This window comes from Haemaphysalis longicornis, unplaced genomic scaffold (genome assembly GCF_048455015.1).
Source record: "Haemaphysalis longicornis isolate Haplotype H1 unplaced genomic scaffold, Haemaphysalis longicornis Haplotype H1 scaffold_240, whole genome shotgun sequence".
In the NCBI taxonomy this organism is placed as follows: domain Eukaryota; kingdom Metazoa; phylum Arthropoda; class Arachnida; order Ixodida; family Ixodidae; genus Haemaphysalis; species Haemaphysalis longicornis.
In genome coordinates this window covers 257,284-275,895 of record NW_027526308.1, presented here as the reverse complement: position 1 = coordinate 275,895, position 18,612 = coordinate 257,284, and the positions used below count along the sequence as shown (strand labels likewise).

Genomic DNA, 18,612 nt, shown 5'->3' with positions numbered 1-18,612 from the left:
TGCTCGCATTGCTCTTGTACTCGACGTGCATCGAACAGACGCATTGGCGAGGGAAGGGAGGGGCCATTTTATTGCGGGCTTCTCCAGTCAATGTTTTGGACACTCGCTGGCTTGATGCCCTGCTGTCTCGGACGTCCCCACTGTTGTGGCAGCTCAGTGCACGCAAGCTTTGGTGGCGCCTCTTAAAACCTTCGGCTTGGAAGAGCGCGAGTAGGTGCACAGCAGCCAGGATGTGACTCCACGCTCCACTGCAACCCGCCGGGCACTCGCACGATGCCTCCCCAATCGCCCCACTGTCCGTCTCAAAGGTGAGGCACACAACTTAGGGCCGGCCACTTTTCTTCTGGGAGCGAAAGCAGCTGCTGAGCACATGGATGAGGCCCAACCTGCCAGAACAGAGAGAGTATCAGTAAATAACACTCAGTGAAGAACAGGACTAGTCCGCTACAGTTTATGGTAAAGGGACAGAGCAGAAAGAAGTGGCCGCAAGGAACAGACTCAAAATGACCAGATTTTGTGTCTTCCTTAACACTGTTGCAAGGGCAATAATCTACACCTCAAACAGCAATGTCGTCAAAATTGTTTGTCAAGTTCGAGCGTGCAAGTATCTCTGCATGCTTTGTTAATGCATTTTTCAAGAGAAGGAAGTTTAACATTTAAAAACCTCAGCGTGGGTAATGATACCAGTACCCGCATAATCGTGTCCGTCATAACTTAAGCAAGTAATAATATGATTATCTGGAACTCACTTCCAGAATCTTTCGAGATAAACAGGTAAACATTCGGGCTATACCGATGACCCATCGAATTAAAAAAAATCTTCTATAATAGTTCAGTGAGTTCGAGCTAACGAGGTTTTACTGTATTATCTATTCGTGCACACCAAAAACATATGCGCTTTAGAAACAAACACAACCACCCCACCGCCAAAAAAGGAGAAGAAAGACACACAAACAGATTTTTGCGCAGAACATGCGCAATAAATAATGAAAACACACAAAAAAAGAAAATTCAAGGCGTATGTGCGCTTTCGTAGTTGACTTCGCCGCAAAGCACGATTGCTTTGCGGCAAACGCGCGGGCGGACGACCGTCACGGAAAACGGCCGCACCTTTCCGTAAACATCTTCGCCAAAAATCATCCCGTAAATTCGATGTACAGCATTTGAAAATACCTAATCCACCCACTAGCGATATGGTCTGGCGATTGTCGCTTTCCTCTTTCAGAGTTACTGCAACAGGGTCGCCGCTGCGCATTTGCACGGTAAACAACGGTGAAAAAAGTGCCATACAAATGCTCATACCGGTTAACTCGCGTCAAGTAAAAAAACAAAGAAGGATTTACTTACTGCGAGTCACACGTGTTTGTCCGCACCGATGAAGGCGAGCAATGCGCCTCGGTGGCTAGGCGGCATGCCCTGCTCCGCTGCCGCTCGGATGGGTCTTTGGCGCGGCACCCCGAGTGGTATGAGTCTTCGGACACAGTCGGCAGCGCAGACAAGTCCTTCGTTCACAATCCGCGGTCGGGAGCCGGAAAACGCCGTCCAGTTTGAGCCATACCGCGTTACCGTCACCTGCTCTTCCACAGTAAACAATACGAGACTTCCCGATAGGCGCCCGTACCAATATGGCCGACGGTCTCGTTTACATCAGTGTTGCTAGATCACCAAGCAATTTCGCATAGGGTCTATTCGCCATAAGATGCAAACACACAATTGAAACGCATTAAATCAATAACGCACGTATAAACAAACGTGTGTAGCTAATGTAGTCATTGGATTAATTGCCAGATCCTCTGCCACGCATTTCATGCGTAATTCAAGAGGAAAAGAAGGCAATCAGATGTGATAAATACACAGTGCACGCGTATGCTCACTTAAATGTTATATCTACTGCTGTAACCGCATCCTGCTATGTCGTGCAAGCGTAGAAAAGCAAAACGAGCAGCATGCAGATCGTACCTTTCGTCTGCCGGGATCCAAAAGAATTTTATGCGGTCTGGCGTGAAGAATTTTGACACCACTCAGTATAGCACGATCTGTGATGACGGTGCGAATCCATTCAGGCGTCTGTTTGATGAAACAAACTTGACGGTGGTAAAAACGGCCCTCGGAATACCGTGGATCGCAGCCTGCCTCTGGGCGCGACAAGAAACGCCCTTTTTCTGCAGTGCTAAGCAGACAGGCGCGGTTCCGGTTTTCCACTCCGGGTGGCGCTCGTATTTTAGCAGTCTAAAACCGCAACTTTTAAGTTCACTTGCATAATAAAAACTCCGCAACTGATAAGTAAGCTGGTAACAATATAAAATGCAGCAACAACGTTCATTTACGCTCGTATGTAGTACAGCCCCCAAACGTTAGGATCGCTGCAATCACGGGACAGAAAAACAGCGGTTTCATCCCCCTGGCGTCGCCGGCGAGGAGCCTCTCGCGCCGCTTCGGCATATACTGCCCTCCCCCTCAGACTTCCGCCCCTTTTCTTCGCCTCTGTTTTTTTCTGTATTTCGTGCTTGGAGCGAGTTGAATGGAACAGCGGAGGTGCGCCTGCGCACTGCACCGGCAGCGCAGAAAACTTCTGCACCGACGCCGTGAACCGCATGCGAATACAATCTGATTTTGACTTTCGTTGTGAGGCCCCGGCCAAACGGCAAGGGCCATCCAAAAATTGGCTGTTAAAGCTCATAAGAAGCCCCTCCCCACGGTGATCTTTAGTAAAAGGCGAAAGATCAATCCGCATTGCCTTGAGAGGAGGCTTGAGCGTATAAATAAAGGTACGTTTCGCCGACGGGGCCCATCGCGACGAACCGACAACATTCTCCCCCGGCCAAATGTATTTGTAACAAATTTAACAGCCACTGGCCAAGGCAGTCACACTTATGTCTTCTCTTTGTCGTTTTCCAGGTCAAGAGGAACATCTTTATTATAGTGATAATTTAGATTTAGCCTTGGTAACTGATTTAAAGGATATAGTTTTTGATCAAACACTGGCTTTGGTTGATGTCAGAGTTCAGAGCTAAAATCGAAGCATGCTTGCCTCACAAGTTGGGCTCTGTTGCCCACGGAACATGTACTGCGGGAGCTCATGAAGGCACGGGCCGCAATGACTATGGCATCTGGCGCTAGAAGTTGAAAAACTTCATGGCCTCTCGGAAACAGCTTGTGCCAAACTCGCTAAAAAATATATCATCGTCATTATCGTCATCATCGTCATCATCAAGGAGTCCTTGGCCGAAGAGTTGCGCGAGTGACGTCCCGAGCATCTGCCTGGTGATCGGGTTACAAAAAAGAAGATGCCGGACTATCTCCACTAACGTAAAACCTGGGGAGGGGCGAATATCAGTGTATTCTTGTGGCCTTGGCGTTTTTACCAACGGAAATGAAACGATTGGGATTTAGAGGTATATTGCTTTGCTGTAAAAGTCTTTGCCATTGAAGAACGAAGCTCTCTCGCGCGAGGCGTAAACGAGTGTACCGGTTTTTTTTTTCATTGCGCGTTTCGTTCTAGCGCGAGGCGTAAACGAGTTCCCCGGTGTTTTAGTACCGTTACTACATGACACAACGATTCCGATGACTATGGCGACAGGAGACGCCAACAGCCCCAGCCAAGGCTTCGCCCGTAAAATTGTCGCAGCTTGCACTGGCCACACAAAGCTGGAGCAGCAGCCTAGCAGCCGGCCCCTCTCCCTTCGTCGGAGACCCGGCTGTTGCACCTGACACGGATTTCTGAACTTGCCGCTGATGTCCTCCATGGCTGGCAAGTCCGGATCGTTTTGTGCGCAAGCTTTCACATCTCTACCGAAGAGGAGCGCGTCAGCACGCGCTGGAACCCGTTGCAACCGTCTTGGTGAAGTCGGCGTCTCAAGCGCGAACTAAGCGTCTGTACTCACCATACTAAGAAACTGCATGCTCCCCAATTCAGGCGTAAACGCATGTGAACAGCGCGCGAGATCACGCCACGAGCTCTGGGCAGAGTGTTTTCGAAGGTCGAGCTGGCCGACACCGTGCGCTCCTCGGAGCGCACGTGAGCGTGCGCTCGGCATTTTCTCTTGGTATTTTTTTGCGAGCTCCTTATGTGGCGCGAGCGCACGCGCAAGCCCGGGCGACGCCGGGCGCTAGCGCCTACGCGCCATATCATAGGGAACCAACCAACCAACCAACCAATCCTCACGAGGCACACGCTCAGATGCACTCGACTGAAATGAGTGTTCTGGCAACGCTCTACGGCAGAAGGAAAAGCTTAATCAGCTCTGCTCTTAATAACAAATCCCGAAGCGAAGGCGTCGAGGCGAGACTCGCGGTTTCACGACGGCCGCAGGTGAGCGCCGCCATGAAGGCGGCGCAGCGTTCACAAGACGAACTTCGGAAGCCTGTGTGACCATATACTCCAGTATTTTTTCAATGCCAAACGCATCAGCCCCTAGCGGCCAACCAAGACCTTTCCATCTACTCCGGCCTCTCTCCTCCAATTGCTAGCCTCCACAGTGCTCTAGTCACGTGACCAGTTAATCTAGGGGCGAGGAGTAGCCTCGGGGCGACCAGTAGTGGAAAGCGGCAACGATGGCAAAACCTGCTCCACCGCGATTCCTGGTTTTTTAACGCTGGCCAGAGCGCCCCTACTTCGGCAATATCGAGCATCGGCTGCCTTGGCAACCAGGCACAAACCGCTCTCGAATTCAGTTATGGTAGGGTGATCCCGGTTAAGCTCGGAGACCCACCTTTCGACATGTGGGCAATACAGGCGTCTCACTCAGTCTCATTGTGAAGCGGGCGATGCGTTTGGCATCCAAAGAATACGCGAGGCGATACACGAGCCAAAAATACGGTAACCTGGCCGCCTGGACGCACCCCCACTGCCTCCACCATGTAATATTTCTTTTAAAACACTCGTTTTATTCTTTGAGCATCAGGTAACGCGGCAACGCTGATCGGTCTTGCTGGCTTACGGGTAGAGCACTAGCTTATCACGCGGATGGCAGGGGTTCGAGACCCCCCCGTGCTAATTTTATCTGCGAAATATTCTTTGCGACTTCTATCTGACGCATGTTCTTTTGCTGCGTGTTTTGGGGGTAAATAAGGATGGTTTGGTATCTTTTAGCCTATCAACAAGTTCAACAATGTATCCGATTCCTCTACCACGCGCTTGGGAAGTGTTTTGAAGTTCGGGGCCTGAAGACAATGGTTGGTCATAATGGTGGTAGGGATGGTTGTGATTATTCAAAGCCTAAGGGCACAATTTGCTTGATTTCCATTCTCGGTTACTCAGATGCTACGCGTGCCAACATTTCGTTTTTTAAGTGCGAATGCACTTTATAGCGGACCCTGAATCACTCGTCCGCCGTCCGCGCTCCCCCTCTCCCCTAGCAACGGCGCGGAGGAGGAGAGAGAGCGTGCGTAGCAACGGTCTCCTGCTCGGCGTAGCTGTCTCTCGGCGCGCCAGCCAGGCCACTACACTATATAAAAAAATAACAGCATCCGACGCCCGGTTTTGATCCGAGGACGTTGCGGCCGCAGCGCGACGCTCTACCGACTAAGCCACGGAAGCCACGCTGATTTCAGAGTTAGGAACGCTCCTTATATCTTTAATGCATTCAAACTACGTCGTCAGCGGCGTTGCGTTGGCGACTCAGCGGCGTTATAGCGGCTTGATAACTGCGTGGTGTACACGTGATACTACAAACCCGATGGAAGAGATGGAAGAGAAGGCGGCGAGGCGGTGGGCTGCGGGTGCCGAGCGCAAACGCCGCAAGCGGGCCGACAACCGTGCATTCGCACTTTCACATTCTCCCCCTCGGGGAAATGCGGGGGACTTTTTTCTTTTTTGCGTATTGCCGGCTGAGTGCGGTTACCGTCGGCTGAATAGTTTTTCACAGAAGCCGGTAACTTCTTGTATCAGAGAGTCGGAAGAACTCGAATTTCACCACGGAATCCTTTAATCAAACACCTCGTATTTTAGGTAACAACTTTTTGTCCGCTCCGAACATATTCATAGTATGTGTAATAAATGAGGCTAGTATTTGTTTGGTTGCGTAAGGAAAAATCGTACACTGTTCGTAGCACTCTAAATGCGCCAGCAACCGCTCTCACAGTTGACACCATTCATACAAATGTTGGAAGGAAGTCATTCACTCACAGAATAGGGGTGCGACCACGAATTTGTAATGCAAATATAGAACGCTTTCTTCAGCACCACCATCATCATCGCACTTACAGGAGCAATAAAAACTTTAGTGATGGTAATGTGTCAGTGTGAAGTTCCAAAAAGAAAAGAAACAAGTCGAATGGGGAGTTAGCGATTGGACTCTGCAGACGGGACACATCCCTGCCAAGTGTATCGACTTGAGCAATCCCCTCTCTTCGTCTTCTCCCCCAGTGGATCGAATTTTCCTTTATACGTACCTACGAATTTCACCAACCTTCAGCAGTTTTCTCCCTTCATCCCCGTTCTTCAGCTGTCCTCAATTTTATCTGCTTACTTGCCCCTTGCTCTCATCTACTACTCATTTTTCATTCTCCACCACTCCAGCCGCCCCTTCGTCACATAGTTGGGCAAGTGTGCTACTCTAGGGGATATAAATATATAGGTACATGTCGGCCTAGAGTGTCCGGAAGAATTTCTAAACTTTCCACAATGCGGAAAAAGGTAAAGATGATCCGATGACCATAATGCAGTATTAGTCGATTGGCTCGTGCCTGGGCTGGTCAAGCTGGTGGTTGGCCCGAAGAACGTGCGCAGCAAAACCTCGCCGAGCGGGCGGGGCTCGAAGCCTGTCGGAGGCGCGTTACAACTGGTACAAGTACAGATTTGGGAACGCGTCGCAGGGTGGCTCGCTCTATCGATCGCTTATTGCGACGAGTTGTGCCGTTCTGACGGTGCGAAGACAAGAATTAAGGCCAAATTTAAGGAGCCAAGACTCCTGTAAGCGACGTTAAAGGGGCCGTGCAGACAAAATACCAGTTTGCTTTATTCGAAAGATTTCGTGTTTTATGGTGCCCCCAGCACTTGTCCGGCTGAAAATGGCGCCATATTCAGTAAGAAATTAATTAATTTAGGTTGAAATTTCGATTCTCCCGCCAAATCGTGTGCTTTCGGGACGTCAGAAATAAAGTCATAAGTGCATATTCAAACGAACTTCGACTGCGTCATTCAGCTGTGCAGCCTTGCTTGCCGTCAGTCCTCCCAGATGGCGCTACCGCACTCATCCACGGTCCGTTGTCCGCCGTTGCTTTGTTTTGAGCGTATTCGCACCTGGCTTGTTTTTGTTACTGTAGAAAGTAATCGTTTCGTGAAACATGGGGTATCCTCGACAAACAGGATCGCTAAGACAACGTCGCTCACGCCAATCGGCCAGTGTCTTGTAAGACAACTTCAAAGCGGCAGACTGCTCTAGAGCTAAAACCAGTATAGTGCGCTTAGTACCAACAGAAGTCCGCATCGGTACGTGTATTTTCGTAACTTTCATTGTTTACAGCACCATTTTTACTGCTGTAAAATGAATATGCATTACATTAAGGCGCAAATAGCTCGTCGGCCAAGCTTAAGCCGTGCCTAATTGCTAACCTCAGCCAATCGCACAGCTGGGCACACATGACATCATAATTTCTGGTGCGGGAAATGAGCTAGTTGGTCACATGTCCATTTCCTTTCTTCCTAATTATATAGCTAATTTGTGTCAGTGTGATTCTAACGAGGCAATCTTTCGAATGAACCAAACTTGTGTGTTGTCTGCATGGCCTCTCTAAAAGCAACTCCTTATTAGGGGCCCTTATGTAATGCCCCCCAGTGGGGTCCTTAAGGAAATAAAAATGAATGAATGAATGAAAAAAAAGAAAAAGAAAAAAAAGAAACCCCTTAGGGACTCGGGCTGTCGGCGTCTCCCGTCGTCATCAACTCATATAGTCGCTGTACTAGTAAAATTTTGGGACACCCGTTTTCAAACGCCTCGCGCCACAACGTCACGCGTACTAAGAAAAGTGTATAATGAATAAAACCTGTTCAAAATAAACTAACATGATTGAAAGATTTGTAGAACGCTCTCTTTCCGCGTCACAATCGCCCAGCACAAGCAGAAGAAGCAGTTATAATTGTGTTACTCTCAAGTACTGACCAGCTCACGACGCTAGGCCTGATCAGGTCGGGTGGTCGATCGAAGCAACACAAGGCATTCTTCCCTGGTACCGGGCCTCATTAATCCCCATTTTCTTTGCTCTGCAGCGCATTGCGTATATACTATGTCCTGTCGACCCATGTAGTAGCTAACTACAGCGGGTCCAAGCTGTAGCAAGATTTAATAAATTATCTGTGATGACGAGCCCCCAGGGTGATGCACGGGCATTGCACTGCGCTCGCGTTGAACCCTCCCACTTAAACTGGAGCAGATGGGGCATTCAAATAGCTGAAATTGGCCCTAGATAGGCTTCTGAAGGTCGCCATTTCAAAAGCACAACCACTGGAGTACACCTTCACGACAACGTATACCAAATATTACACATCTGCGTAAAGCACGGGCCTCGTAAACACGCAACAAAGGTCCTTTCTTCTTTTCCTGGCTCGCCTACCGCTTCCTCGCCGCCACACCTCCGCCGTCTGACGTGTGGCAGATTGCTTGTGACGCAGCCTCTGTGATCCCCCTCCTCCTCCTCCCCCCCCCCCTTCCCCGCACTGGGTTGTATTCAGGTGAGCCCCCTGCTGGGCTCAATAATATCCCGAGTGTATTTCCTTTCCTTTTCACCTGAACCACTTAGTAGTAGAAGCAGCCTCTGTGACGCACGAAGCACTGAATAGTGCGGCGTCGCTATTGGTGGGCCCCTTTAAATGCTGCAGCCAATCAGCGTTCCCGGCTCTGGGGGAAAGGCGGGTGCGCGCGGCGCTCTTGCGCCGGCGGCACGGCGTATTTGAGTAGGGGAGAGTGTCGATCGTCGCCGTCCGTCCCTCGAGCTTAACTGAGTTTGTAGATATAGCGCGTCGTTTACAAGGTATGAATAACGCTGAAAAATACGGAGCGGAGCGTCTCTGCAGACAAAAACGCCCGCAACATGCGCGACCGCGGCAAGCATCTGCCTGCACGGTCGGCAAGGAGCCCTCTGTGCGGTCTATGCACGATACGACATACATGGCAGCAATTAAAACTTGTCACTGCGCGCCATAGTTAGACTATTGCTGAAAATTCGTTCATAAATGCGTGAAAGGGGTGATAGTGCAGTGAAAGATTGCGCTGGGGATGGTCGTCGGCGCGTCTTGCAAAGCGGTGTCCGAATAACTGCGGCGATGCTAAGCCTTTTCTCCGACCTCGGTGGACCAGCCGCCGCATGCAGAAACGCTAGCGGGCCGCTATTGTCGTCGGTGGCAGTCTTCAATTATTGTCGTGAGCGAGCATGTTGCGTTTGGAGCCCTTCTATCTGGCCTTCAAGCGCTTGTTTCCGATATTATGAAACTGGTGTGCCGACGCGGGCGCACGAGCAACAGTTGCAGTTCAATACGGGCCGTGCGGGCCGACCACCGACCGGCCCCGCTGAGCGGTAGCGGCTGTAGTAGGCGGAGCTTGGCCGTCGTCTGCTTAAAAAAAAGCGTGACGTACCGCCCAGCGGAGCCAATGGCTGCGCGCATCTCGAACCAGCCCTGTTTCTCTAGGTGGTCTTGCGCCTGGCCGGTGACGTCCCACCTTCCACAGTGCTTTGTAGGCGCGGTACAAGCATGGTAAACGGGTGAATGCGCCAGGCCTCCTTATTGCGGGCCCTTTTTTATGAACGATAACTCGGCTAATACTGAACGCTTTTAAACCATTTTAGATGCGACTGCATCTCATTCACTCGCCTTGTCCCTCCATACGGCGTTGTCCGTCCACACCCCTCCCCCTACACTATAAAAAAATATTAGTTAGCGGCGCCCGGTTTCGATCCCACGATCCTGCGGGCGGAAGGCGAGGTACATGGTGCTCTTCCCACTGCGCCACGAAACCGAGACAGAATCAAATGCTACGAACGCGCCTTATATCCTTGACTCATTCAAACTACGTCAAGAAGCTACTGATACAACGCATGATGGGGCAATGATTAACACTTGCAATGAAAGAAAAGAAGCTCCCACTTACAGCAACAATGATGGAGTAAAGGTCGTTGCGACAGCGAAGCCCCAAGCATAGCACTTAGAGAGATTGACCAAGATTGGCCAATAAAACATAATAATAATAATAAAACATAATAATCATACGCGTTCCCGACACGTTTCACGCGATTTCAGAATCAATCCAACAGAAACGCCAAGTGAACCCCACGATGTGTCGGATCTACACAGGGTTCCCCTCTCGGGGAGGTGGGCGCAATTTTTTGCGTAGTACATTCTTTGAATAGTACTCCAACGATTGCGCACGTAAAATCGCAACCTTTGGAACCCTGCCTAGGGCCCGTTAAAATTCGGTTCAACGCTGGAGAGGGCAACGCCGCCTCAGCAAGCGCGTGATTGGTCCTCCCACCGGCGCTTCACCGGCACCCAATCAGCGCGCGCCGTGTGGCAAGAGAGAGGCTTACGATCTTTGAACACTGCATGCTTCTCCCCTCCCCAGGTTCCATGGTAGTGGAGATGGCCCAGGATTTTTTTGGCGTCTTATACGCCGAACTACACCAGCCGAACAGTGGCCCCGAAGGAGTTCAAAAATTTGGAACAAACGCTCGTCCCGCTGCGCCCTCTGTAACTCTCGGAGCTTCACTGGAAAGATGGCGGGTACGCGTACATTGTACAAACTTTCATGACCGAATGTTCATTGCTCTTTAGGGGGAGGGGGTGGACTAACGACGACACCTTGCCGAAGACTTGGCGAAGGCTACAGTCATAACCGCGCGCAAACTAGCCGAATCCAGAATGAGCTAAGTGGGACCGCCAGCTTCGCTGTTTGCCCTGCAGTGTTCAGGCCATTAGTGCAAAGCTGCCCCAATTTCCTTATTTCCTGAGAAAAAAAAGACATGATGATTTCTCTACTCCCTAAAGCGAAATTTGTGCGCAGCGCGAACTGCAGTCTTCTCAGTTACGGCGCATATCTGCTGCGGCTCGGAAAGTGATTGCGTGATCAGTGAACGAACGGTGGCGCGCGCAACTCTGCCGTCATCTCGCAGAGTTTCGCTGCCGCCCAGCGTGTTGTTGCAAATCGTGTTTGAACTTCCCGCACAAACATCACGTGGTTTAGATGAGCCACAAACGGAGGAGGAGACTAGCGAAAGTGTGAGGGGGAGGCAGGGATCGAGATACTGATCCGTGGTGACGCGCTGGGAGATTACGCCTTCCCAGTGAGCGCCGTCCTCCTCCTCTCTTTCGCCAGACGCTGCTCCTCCGTTTTCTTCCTGCTTGGGTGTCTGGTTCGCTCGCTCGGTTACGCAAACACCGCCGCCTTCGCCGGCGCCAAGCCCCTGTACCGGGCGCCAAAGTGCTGCGTGGCACTAAAAAGTAATTCACAAAGGGTTAGATTTCTTTTAGTAATAATGACCAAGTGACCTATTTCGCGGTGCCTCACACTGGCCTGGAGGTAAGCGTTTGTAAAAAAGGCCAGATTTGCAGCCAGTGATTTAAGTTACCGCGGAGCTGTTTAAGCCTGTGTTTCAACCGCCCCTGGCTTCGCCCGCAATAGCCGTAGCCAAGCGGAGAGCAGAAAAATGCTCGGCCAAGAAGTGCTAGGGCAAGAGGCGAGGAGGCAAGGAGCCGACGAGCAGGTGTGGGGAGCGCGCGTCGCGGCGCAGATGCTCGGGTGTGGAGGCGCGCTTGGGGCGTGGGGGACAGGCTGCACCCAGTGATGACGTCAGTTCTGACGTGCGGGCGTTCTCCTATCGGCGTGCGCTCGGCGGCATCAGTTTCCCATCTACCGAAAAATGGCAGACCTAAGAAAAGCAAAGTTAAAGCAAGTGAATACCACCAGCTCTGCTGCTTCCGTCTTCGCATCGCATGCTTGCGAAGACGGCCGTATTTTTAAATAACTAAAGAGGCCTATTTATTGGTCAAGGCAACACGCACTTAGTTTTTCACGTATGTACTATTTCTATTTTTTTATTTTTTCAGCCACCACCTGCCCGACACCCGAGAGAAGCTGCAAGTGCGAGTTGACGAATGACGAGAACGGCTGCCCAGCCTGCCTGTGCCACGAAGAGGTTCCGTCCACCGCCTGCCACAAGGTAATATACGCACAACTGCCTTTCCTCGTTCAAGAATGGAATTTGTGACAAAATGACAAAAAAGAGAAATGCACTCTTATTGTAGAAGTTTTTAACATAGAGGAAAACGTCTTAAAAAGGGTTAAGTAGGTTTTTTTTTAACGAAAACGCTATGAGAAATATTGTTTTCTAAAAAAACTGGTGTTAGCCGTTTCTTAAAGTGGCTTCAGCAGCTGCCGTCACGTGCCAGCAGTAGCCAAATCCGAAAAATTCAAAACGACGAGTACCACGATGTTTTTCCTTTTGCGCTGTTTTAGTGAACTTCGTCTTCTTCTGAACTTCGCAACCAAGAGTGCACAAAAAAACTCCCCCCACCTCCCCGAAGGGGATCGTGCGGAAATGCGAATGCATTGGGTGCACCGATGAGTGCGCTGCGGCAAGCAGTCACGAAGAGAGGCGCGCGCTCCACTGCATTTATATATATTTTTCCGAGCACAGCGAGCGGAGAGAGGGTACGCGGAGAGGAGAGATAGACCCGCGCAACACGCCCGCCCCGCGAGCGAGCTCTCTCCGCCGAGCTGCGCGATGCGAGCGCCCTCACACGCCCGAGCGCGCTCCTCCTCTCCACTCACTCTCCGCTACTCCGCCCGAGCTCCGCGATGCGAGCGCCCTCACACGCCGAGCGCGCTCCTCCTCTCCCCTTGCCCTCCGCTACTCCCGCCCGAGGCGCGCCACAGCTGTTGCTAGGCGCACGCCGGCCAAAGCACGACAACCACCGACTAAGAAATGCATTCGCATTTAAGCAACACCCCCGCCCCGCGCGCGAGCTCTCCGCTGAGCTCCGCGATGCGAGCGCCCTCACACGCCCGAGCGCGCTCCTCCTCTCCACTCACTCTCCGCTACTCCGCCCGAGCTCCGCGATGCGAGCGCCCTCTAGCTTCTAGCTTACCTTACATTCATCAGACCCATGCTCGAATACGCTTCTTCCATTTGGAACCCTTCACAAGCAAACCTTACAAACAAATTAGAAGCTGTCCAGAACCGAGCTGCCTGCTTTATATGTAATCAATATTCTAACAACGTTAGCGTGAGTGCCCTTAAACACTTATTCCCTCCCTTTGCCAGCTTCGCGTCGAACCATCTCCCGTCTTTGCTTACTCCATTGTTTCTTTTACCACACACGACTGAGGCACCCTTTGCTAAAACCTCCTCCGAGCACGGCATCCCGCCTAAACCACAGTCACCCAATAGAGCGCATCGCTGGTCGCACTTCAGCTATGAATAACTCCTTTTTTCCACATTCTATCATACTTTCGAACAAGTTGCCTAACGAAATCGCTACCTATTCAAACCGCACAACCTTTCGCAATAAGCTTAATCACTACATACAGTAATTCCCTTCTCATTTTATCGCTCGCCAATCACCCCCACTCCACCCTCCAAAATTTTGTACTCCGTAAATTTTTCTTCTGTTGCTCCATCTTGTAAACGAATGCATATGTGTATGCCCTGCTGCCCAGCTCCTCTTTTATTGTATATGCTCGCCTTTGTTTAAGCTTACTCTGTCTTTCAGCTTGCCTCAGTGTACCGTGTACATTGATTTTTTTTATTATTTTTTTCTTTTGAAATTTTGTAACGATTTTTGCTGTGCCTTGAATTCTTCGGTGTTCACTGTGTACTTTATTCAACCTGTTATTATTGCCCCCCCCCCTTATGTAATGCCTTCGGGCTTCTAAGGTGACAATAAATGAAATGAATCTAAAATCGTTCTTTCGTTCTTCACGCGTGAATCGCAACCATTCAAGAGCGCACTGGCGTAGCTTTGAGCGACGCGAAACGAACGCTGGAGAGTACCAAAGTCAAGAAAAGAAAGAGCCAATTTGACCAATTAGGCGGTGTTTAGCTAATAAACCTATCTCGCAGATGGTGGTGGGGTGAATTGTGCTGTGCAACACTTTTTCGCGTCGCCGCCAGGAGACGCCGACGGAAGTCAGACGGTAGAGTTCCTCTATCAGACGCGAGCAGCAAAACGCTCCGAGGATGGCATTGGCGTATCCTCTATGACGCAGTTGGCGCTGAAGACTACGGTGCCGCTGTTGTCGGGTTCCTTAAAATGCTGCAGGCAGCCAATCAGCTTTCACGGCTTTGGCGGAAGCCGCCGGTGCACGTTTCGGCGATACGGGCAGAGGATGCGAGCTACACTCCGGCACGGCGGATGTATGTAGGGACGAATGCCGATCGTCGCCATCCGTCACACGAGCGCTGATAGGTACAGCACGTCGATTACACGAAATGCATAAGGACGAAAAAAATTACCCCATCTTCCCGTAGGGGAACCCTGAGTAGTATGTTCCCATTAGTAGTAGTATGTTCCGATAAGTTCCCATTAGTTTTCAGTTCGTCGTTTCCGTTGAAGTTCAGCTTCGTGTGCCTTCGTTGTATCAGTACCTTCTTGACGTAGTTTGAATAAGTGAAGGACATAAGGCGCGTTCGTAGCAACAGCTCCCGTCTTCGTTTGCAGTGGGAAGAGCGCCACGTACCTACCATTGCGGCCAGAGAGTCGTGGGATCGAAACCGGGCGCCGCGTAACTATATCTTTTTAGTATAGTGAACTGCGCTGACGTCAGCCCAAACGCTGACGGGGCTGAAGAGACGCGCATGCGCAGTAGAGTGCGGACGGCGGACAACGACAACGAGGGAGGGAGGGACACAGCCCCAAGCATGAGATGCTTCGCATCTAAAACACGACGCGTCTCTGCAGGCAGAAACGCCGCTACACGCACCACCGCGGCAAGCAGCTACCTGCACAGTGGTCTACACCGCCCAAGTGGCTCCCCCCCCACCCCTCCCGCCAAGGCAGGACAATTCTTGAAAATTAGTTTACCAATGCGTGAAAGGGAGTGATATGGCGGGAGAAAATTTGCGCTGGGGATCGTCGTCAGCGCGCCTTCGTAAAGCGGTCACTGAATAACTGGGGGCCTGCATGCAAGAAGCACCAGCACTGGTCATCTATCTCGAGAAAGTGGAAGCAAACTGGTTTTTTTGCAATATCTTCAAATAGTGTAGCTTGGCTGAAGATTGGGCCGTACTACAAACATGAGAAACGGCGGTGATTGATAGTGGGGGTTTAACGCGCTCACGTAACGCAGGCGATGAGGTGCGCTGTAGTGGAGGGCTCCGGATTAATTTTGACCACCTCTTGGTGTTTAACGTGCGCGGACAGATCGTAAAAATTATTTTTGCTTTTCGCCTGCATCTAAACAGTGGCCGCCGCGGCCGAGAATCGAGTCTTCGTGCTCTGCAGCACAACGCTTTTCCGGGGCGCTGACGTCACAGCTTCCACAATGCTTTGGAGGCGTGAAGAGAGGGTGAAAGCTCCAGGCATTATTTCTGGCCCTTTTATCTAAGGGACAACACTGCTAGTACTCAACTATTTTAAACAATTTTTTTGGGAGGACGTTCCTTAGATAGTACTCCAGCAATTGCGCACGTAAAATCGCAACCTTTGGAACCCTGGCCTTGCAAGCAGGCTTTCCCAAACTCTGTGTCACGCAGCAACGCATCGCTGTCTATGGAGAGAGTACGGTTACAGACCCACTTCATGCTCCCCTCCATGCCTTTCCTCTCCCCTCACGAGCTGTCTATCTCCCCCTGGCCATTTTTATACGTGCATTTAAAAGGGGAGGGGGGGCAGGCAGGCATCACCCTCTCACCACTGCTATGCCCGTTCGGCTGTGGGGAGGAGGAGAGACCTCTGTTGCAACCGGGCGGGGGCACCTGATCCGATCTCCGTGGCCTCCGACATACGAGGGGTAGCGTGTATGATGCAAGCGGCCAGCCGCTGTTGCAGCCGTGAAGAAGTCCAGAGCAGTAGGATAACGTAACTGTTTACTTCATAGCGAGAGGTGAGCCGAAGCCAAAAAACCATACAATACCCCGACGGGCGAGGTTACAATACAGGACTCGAGCAGAGCGACCGCATGGATTCGCTGTTCAGACAGGAATGATTTTCATCGTTTGGGCTGCTTCTATTTATACCCAAAAGCAACAATGGTCAAACGCGAACAAGTAGCCACACACCACGAACATCACAGACACACACAACGCTCTTTCCATAGTTCGTGAGTCATGCATAGCCTCGGAGCACGTGGAGTCTGAGAGAGGGGAGAGAGAGTCCTTGAAAGGTGCCGGGGCCGCGCTATCGAATGTTGATCGCGCCGATAGCGAAACGTCTGAGCCGGGCATGTCAAGGCGTGACTCACCGACGCGCTGGCACCTTACGTCTGTGGGGCGCACGTCCGTGAAGAATCTGGGCGTGCCACTGGCAACCGCCGGAGGCGCGTTGCAAAGCGAGGTGTCTGACCCGGCATGGCGAGACACGAAAGTACGATTCACCGACACGCGGGCGCACGTGGTGGCTGATGCGGGAAAATACGGCGGCGTTGGCCGATTCGTAACACCTCACTGTGGACGACTCACGGCCCGTTGCGACCCGACTGTTGCCCATTGGGCTCAAGCTCAAATAGTGTAGCTTGCTGAAGATTGGACCGTACTACAAACACGAGAACTTGAATTGGCTGCCAAACTAACAGTAAACTAGAAATATATACCCGTAACACTGATTGAAGGCGGGCCAGTTGGTACATAACTAACTTATAAAACAGCGCTAGAAACAGGACTACAGAAAGGGCACACAGACAGGGCGCTGACAGGGTGCACTACGCAGCGCCCTGTCTGTGTGCCCTTTCTGTAGTCCTGTTTCTAGCGCTGTTTTATAAGTTAGATATATACCCGTACTTGCGTGCACAAAATTCTTCGAACAGCTGTGCATCATATAAAACGCTATCATGTTGGTGTAAAAGTGATCTGCATAAATAAGTTTGCTTCAGTCCTACCTTCATGTTTAAGCTGCAGTTGTCAGCCGGTAACGCTTCTAGTGGACACATTTGCTGCCCTTATAAAAAAATAAGGAAATGATGACATTCTTGTTGTGGCGCTTTACAATGCATTCAATAAATTCTTTCTAGGAAGCAGTCAAGACACATAGCAGTTCACAATCACGATTAAAAAGCCACGAAAGCATATATTCAACACCTTTATTGGTGGATTGTATCTTCTGAATGGAAATACACCATTTGAAGCAGCAAGACAAGCTCATTAATGCAAAGAATGCCAAAAATACTAAAACAGGTATCGATGCCTCATACACTTTCTCGCACTGCAATTTGTGACATCCCGAATCTTCAATGGTGAAGCGCAGGATTGGTGGAGCTTGGTTCAGCCTTTACTGAAATAAAGACCAATGGGGCAGGGACACGTAAACATAAGATAAATCTAGTGGCAACTTTTGCTGCCGATGCACTTTTCCAAGGACATTGAACCTCAGCTAGAAAACATAAAATTATATGCCTCAGCACCTCACTCAGGGGGAGGATCGTCTCAGTTTTCATTCCACTGAAAAGTGAGAAGTGGCAGCAGTAATAACTTATTTCTCAACAAACGGCGTATTGTTGACTGTCAAATATAAGCAGGGAGAGCTGCTTAAAACGTCATCTTTGAACAAAACAGTTATTCAGCCATTAGTGTCCCTTTATTAGACACTTTGACATAGGTGACTGATTTTACTGCAGTGGTTGTTTTACAGTGCCTAACAGCTTTAGCTCCACTGCGTAGTGCACCTCATTTATGAAAGGTACAGAGCTAGCATTAGTGTACTTGGCCCTTGATCAAGGACCCAGAGCTGCTTATCACCAAAGGTGCTCATCCATCCCTCACACCTTCCAGGTCAGGTGCAAAGTCGACCCGCAGGACGAATGCTCAGTGGTGGAGGAGAATGGCTGCAAAATCTGCAAGTGCACCCCACATATTAGCTCAGATACCGGGCTCTTGAGTACGTCCTTCAAGCATGCTACAAGAACACCCATTTCAACTTGAACGTTGGAGAACCAACTATATGAGCAAAGAACTGAGAACACACAGGCTTTCAAAAAAAGAATGTGGGCCCCTTTCGCAACATGCCAAGGAAACTTGTCACTCCCACCACCTAGAACCACTTAGTCATTTTGCCTGCCAGCACATGAGCAATAAAGAGCGATCAATGTGAACTGAGGCCGATCAATGTGAACTGAGGCGTGGTGTTTTCTTTTTTTTTCTCTCTTTCATGGATGCCTATGTATGTTCAGTTTGTGGCCATCATGGAGGAAATAGTGAAATACATAATATATAGAAACATACAAATTGGCCTCTTGTTTGTGATATTTACTAAAAATGATACAAACATTCAAAGTTCTTTATTTCGAAATCCCTTGACCTCCCTGTTAAACGAAATAGCACCTCAGCTCAGCCACATTTAAAGCAAATGCCTTATTTGCCCCGTACTACGAGAAGCATAACGTGAAAACGTTGCACCCACAGGACGATGCTTTTGCACTACCACATGTAAGAAGGCTTACTGTCCCTGCTCAATTGTACTGACTGCCGTTT

The 18,612-nt window shown here is 50.3% G+C and overlaps 1 protein-coding gene and 1 non-coding gene across 2 annotated transcripts in view; one reads left to right on the top strand and one right to left on the bottom strand.

Annotated features, from left to right (window-relative positions):
* Positions 1–18,242, top strand: part of LOC144172572 (uncharacterized) — a 33,400-nt gene extending 15,158 nt beyond the window's left edge. Inside the window, exons 2-3 of the mRNA XM_077701240.1 lie at positions 12,038–12,150; positions 17,914–18,242. Coding sequence (XP_077557366.1) covers positions 12,038–12,150; positions 17,914–18,063 — 263 coding nt within the window. The 3' untranslated portion in view covers positions 18,064–18,242. The remainder of the gene's footprint in view (positions 1–12,037; positions 12,151–17,913) is intronic.
* LOC144172581 (U5 spliceosomal RNA) lies at positions 2,635–2,758 on the bottom strand. Its single transcript, XR_013323049.1, has one exon. It is a non-coding gene; the product is annotated as a U5 spliceosomal RNA (small nuclear RNA).
* Positions 18,243–18,612: the final 370 nt, after the last annotated feature.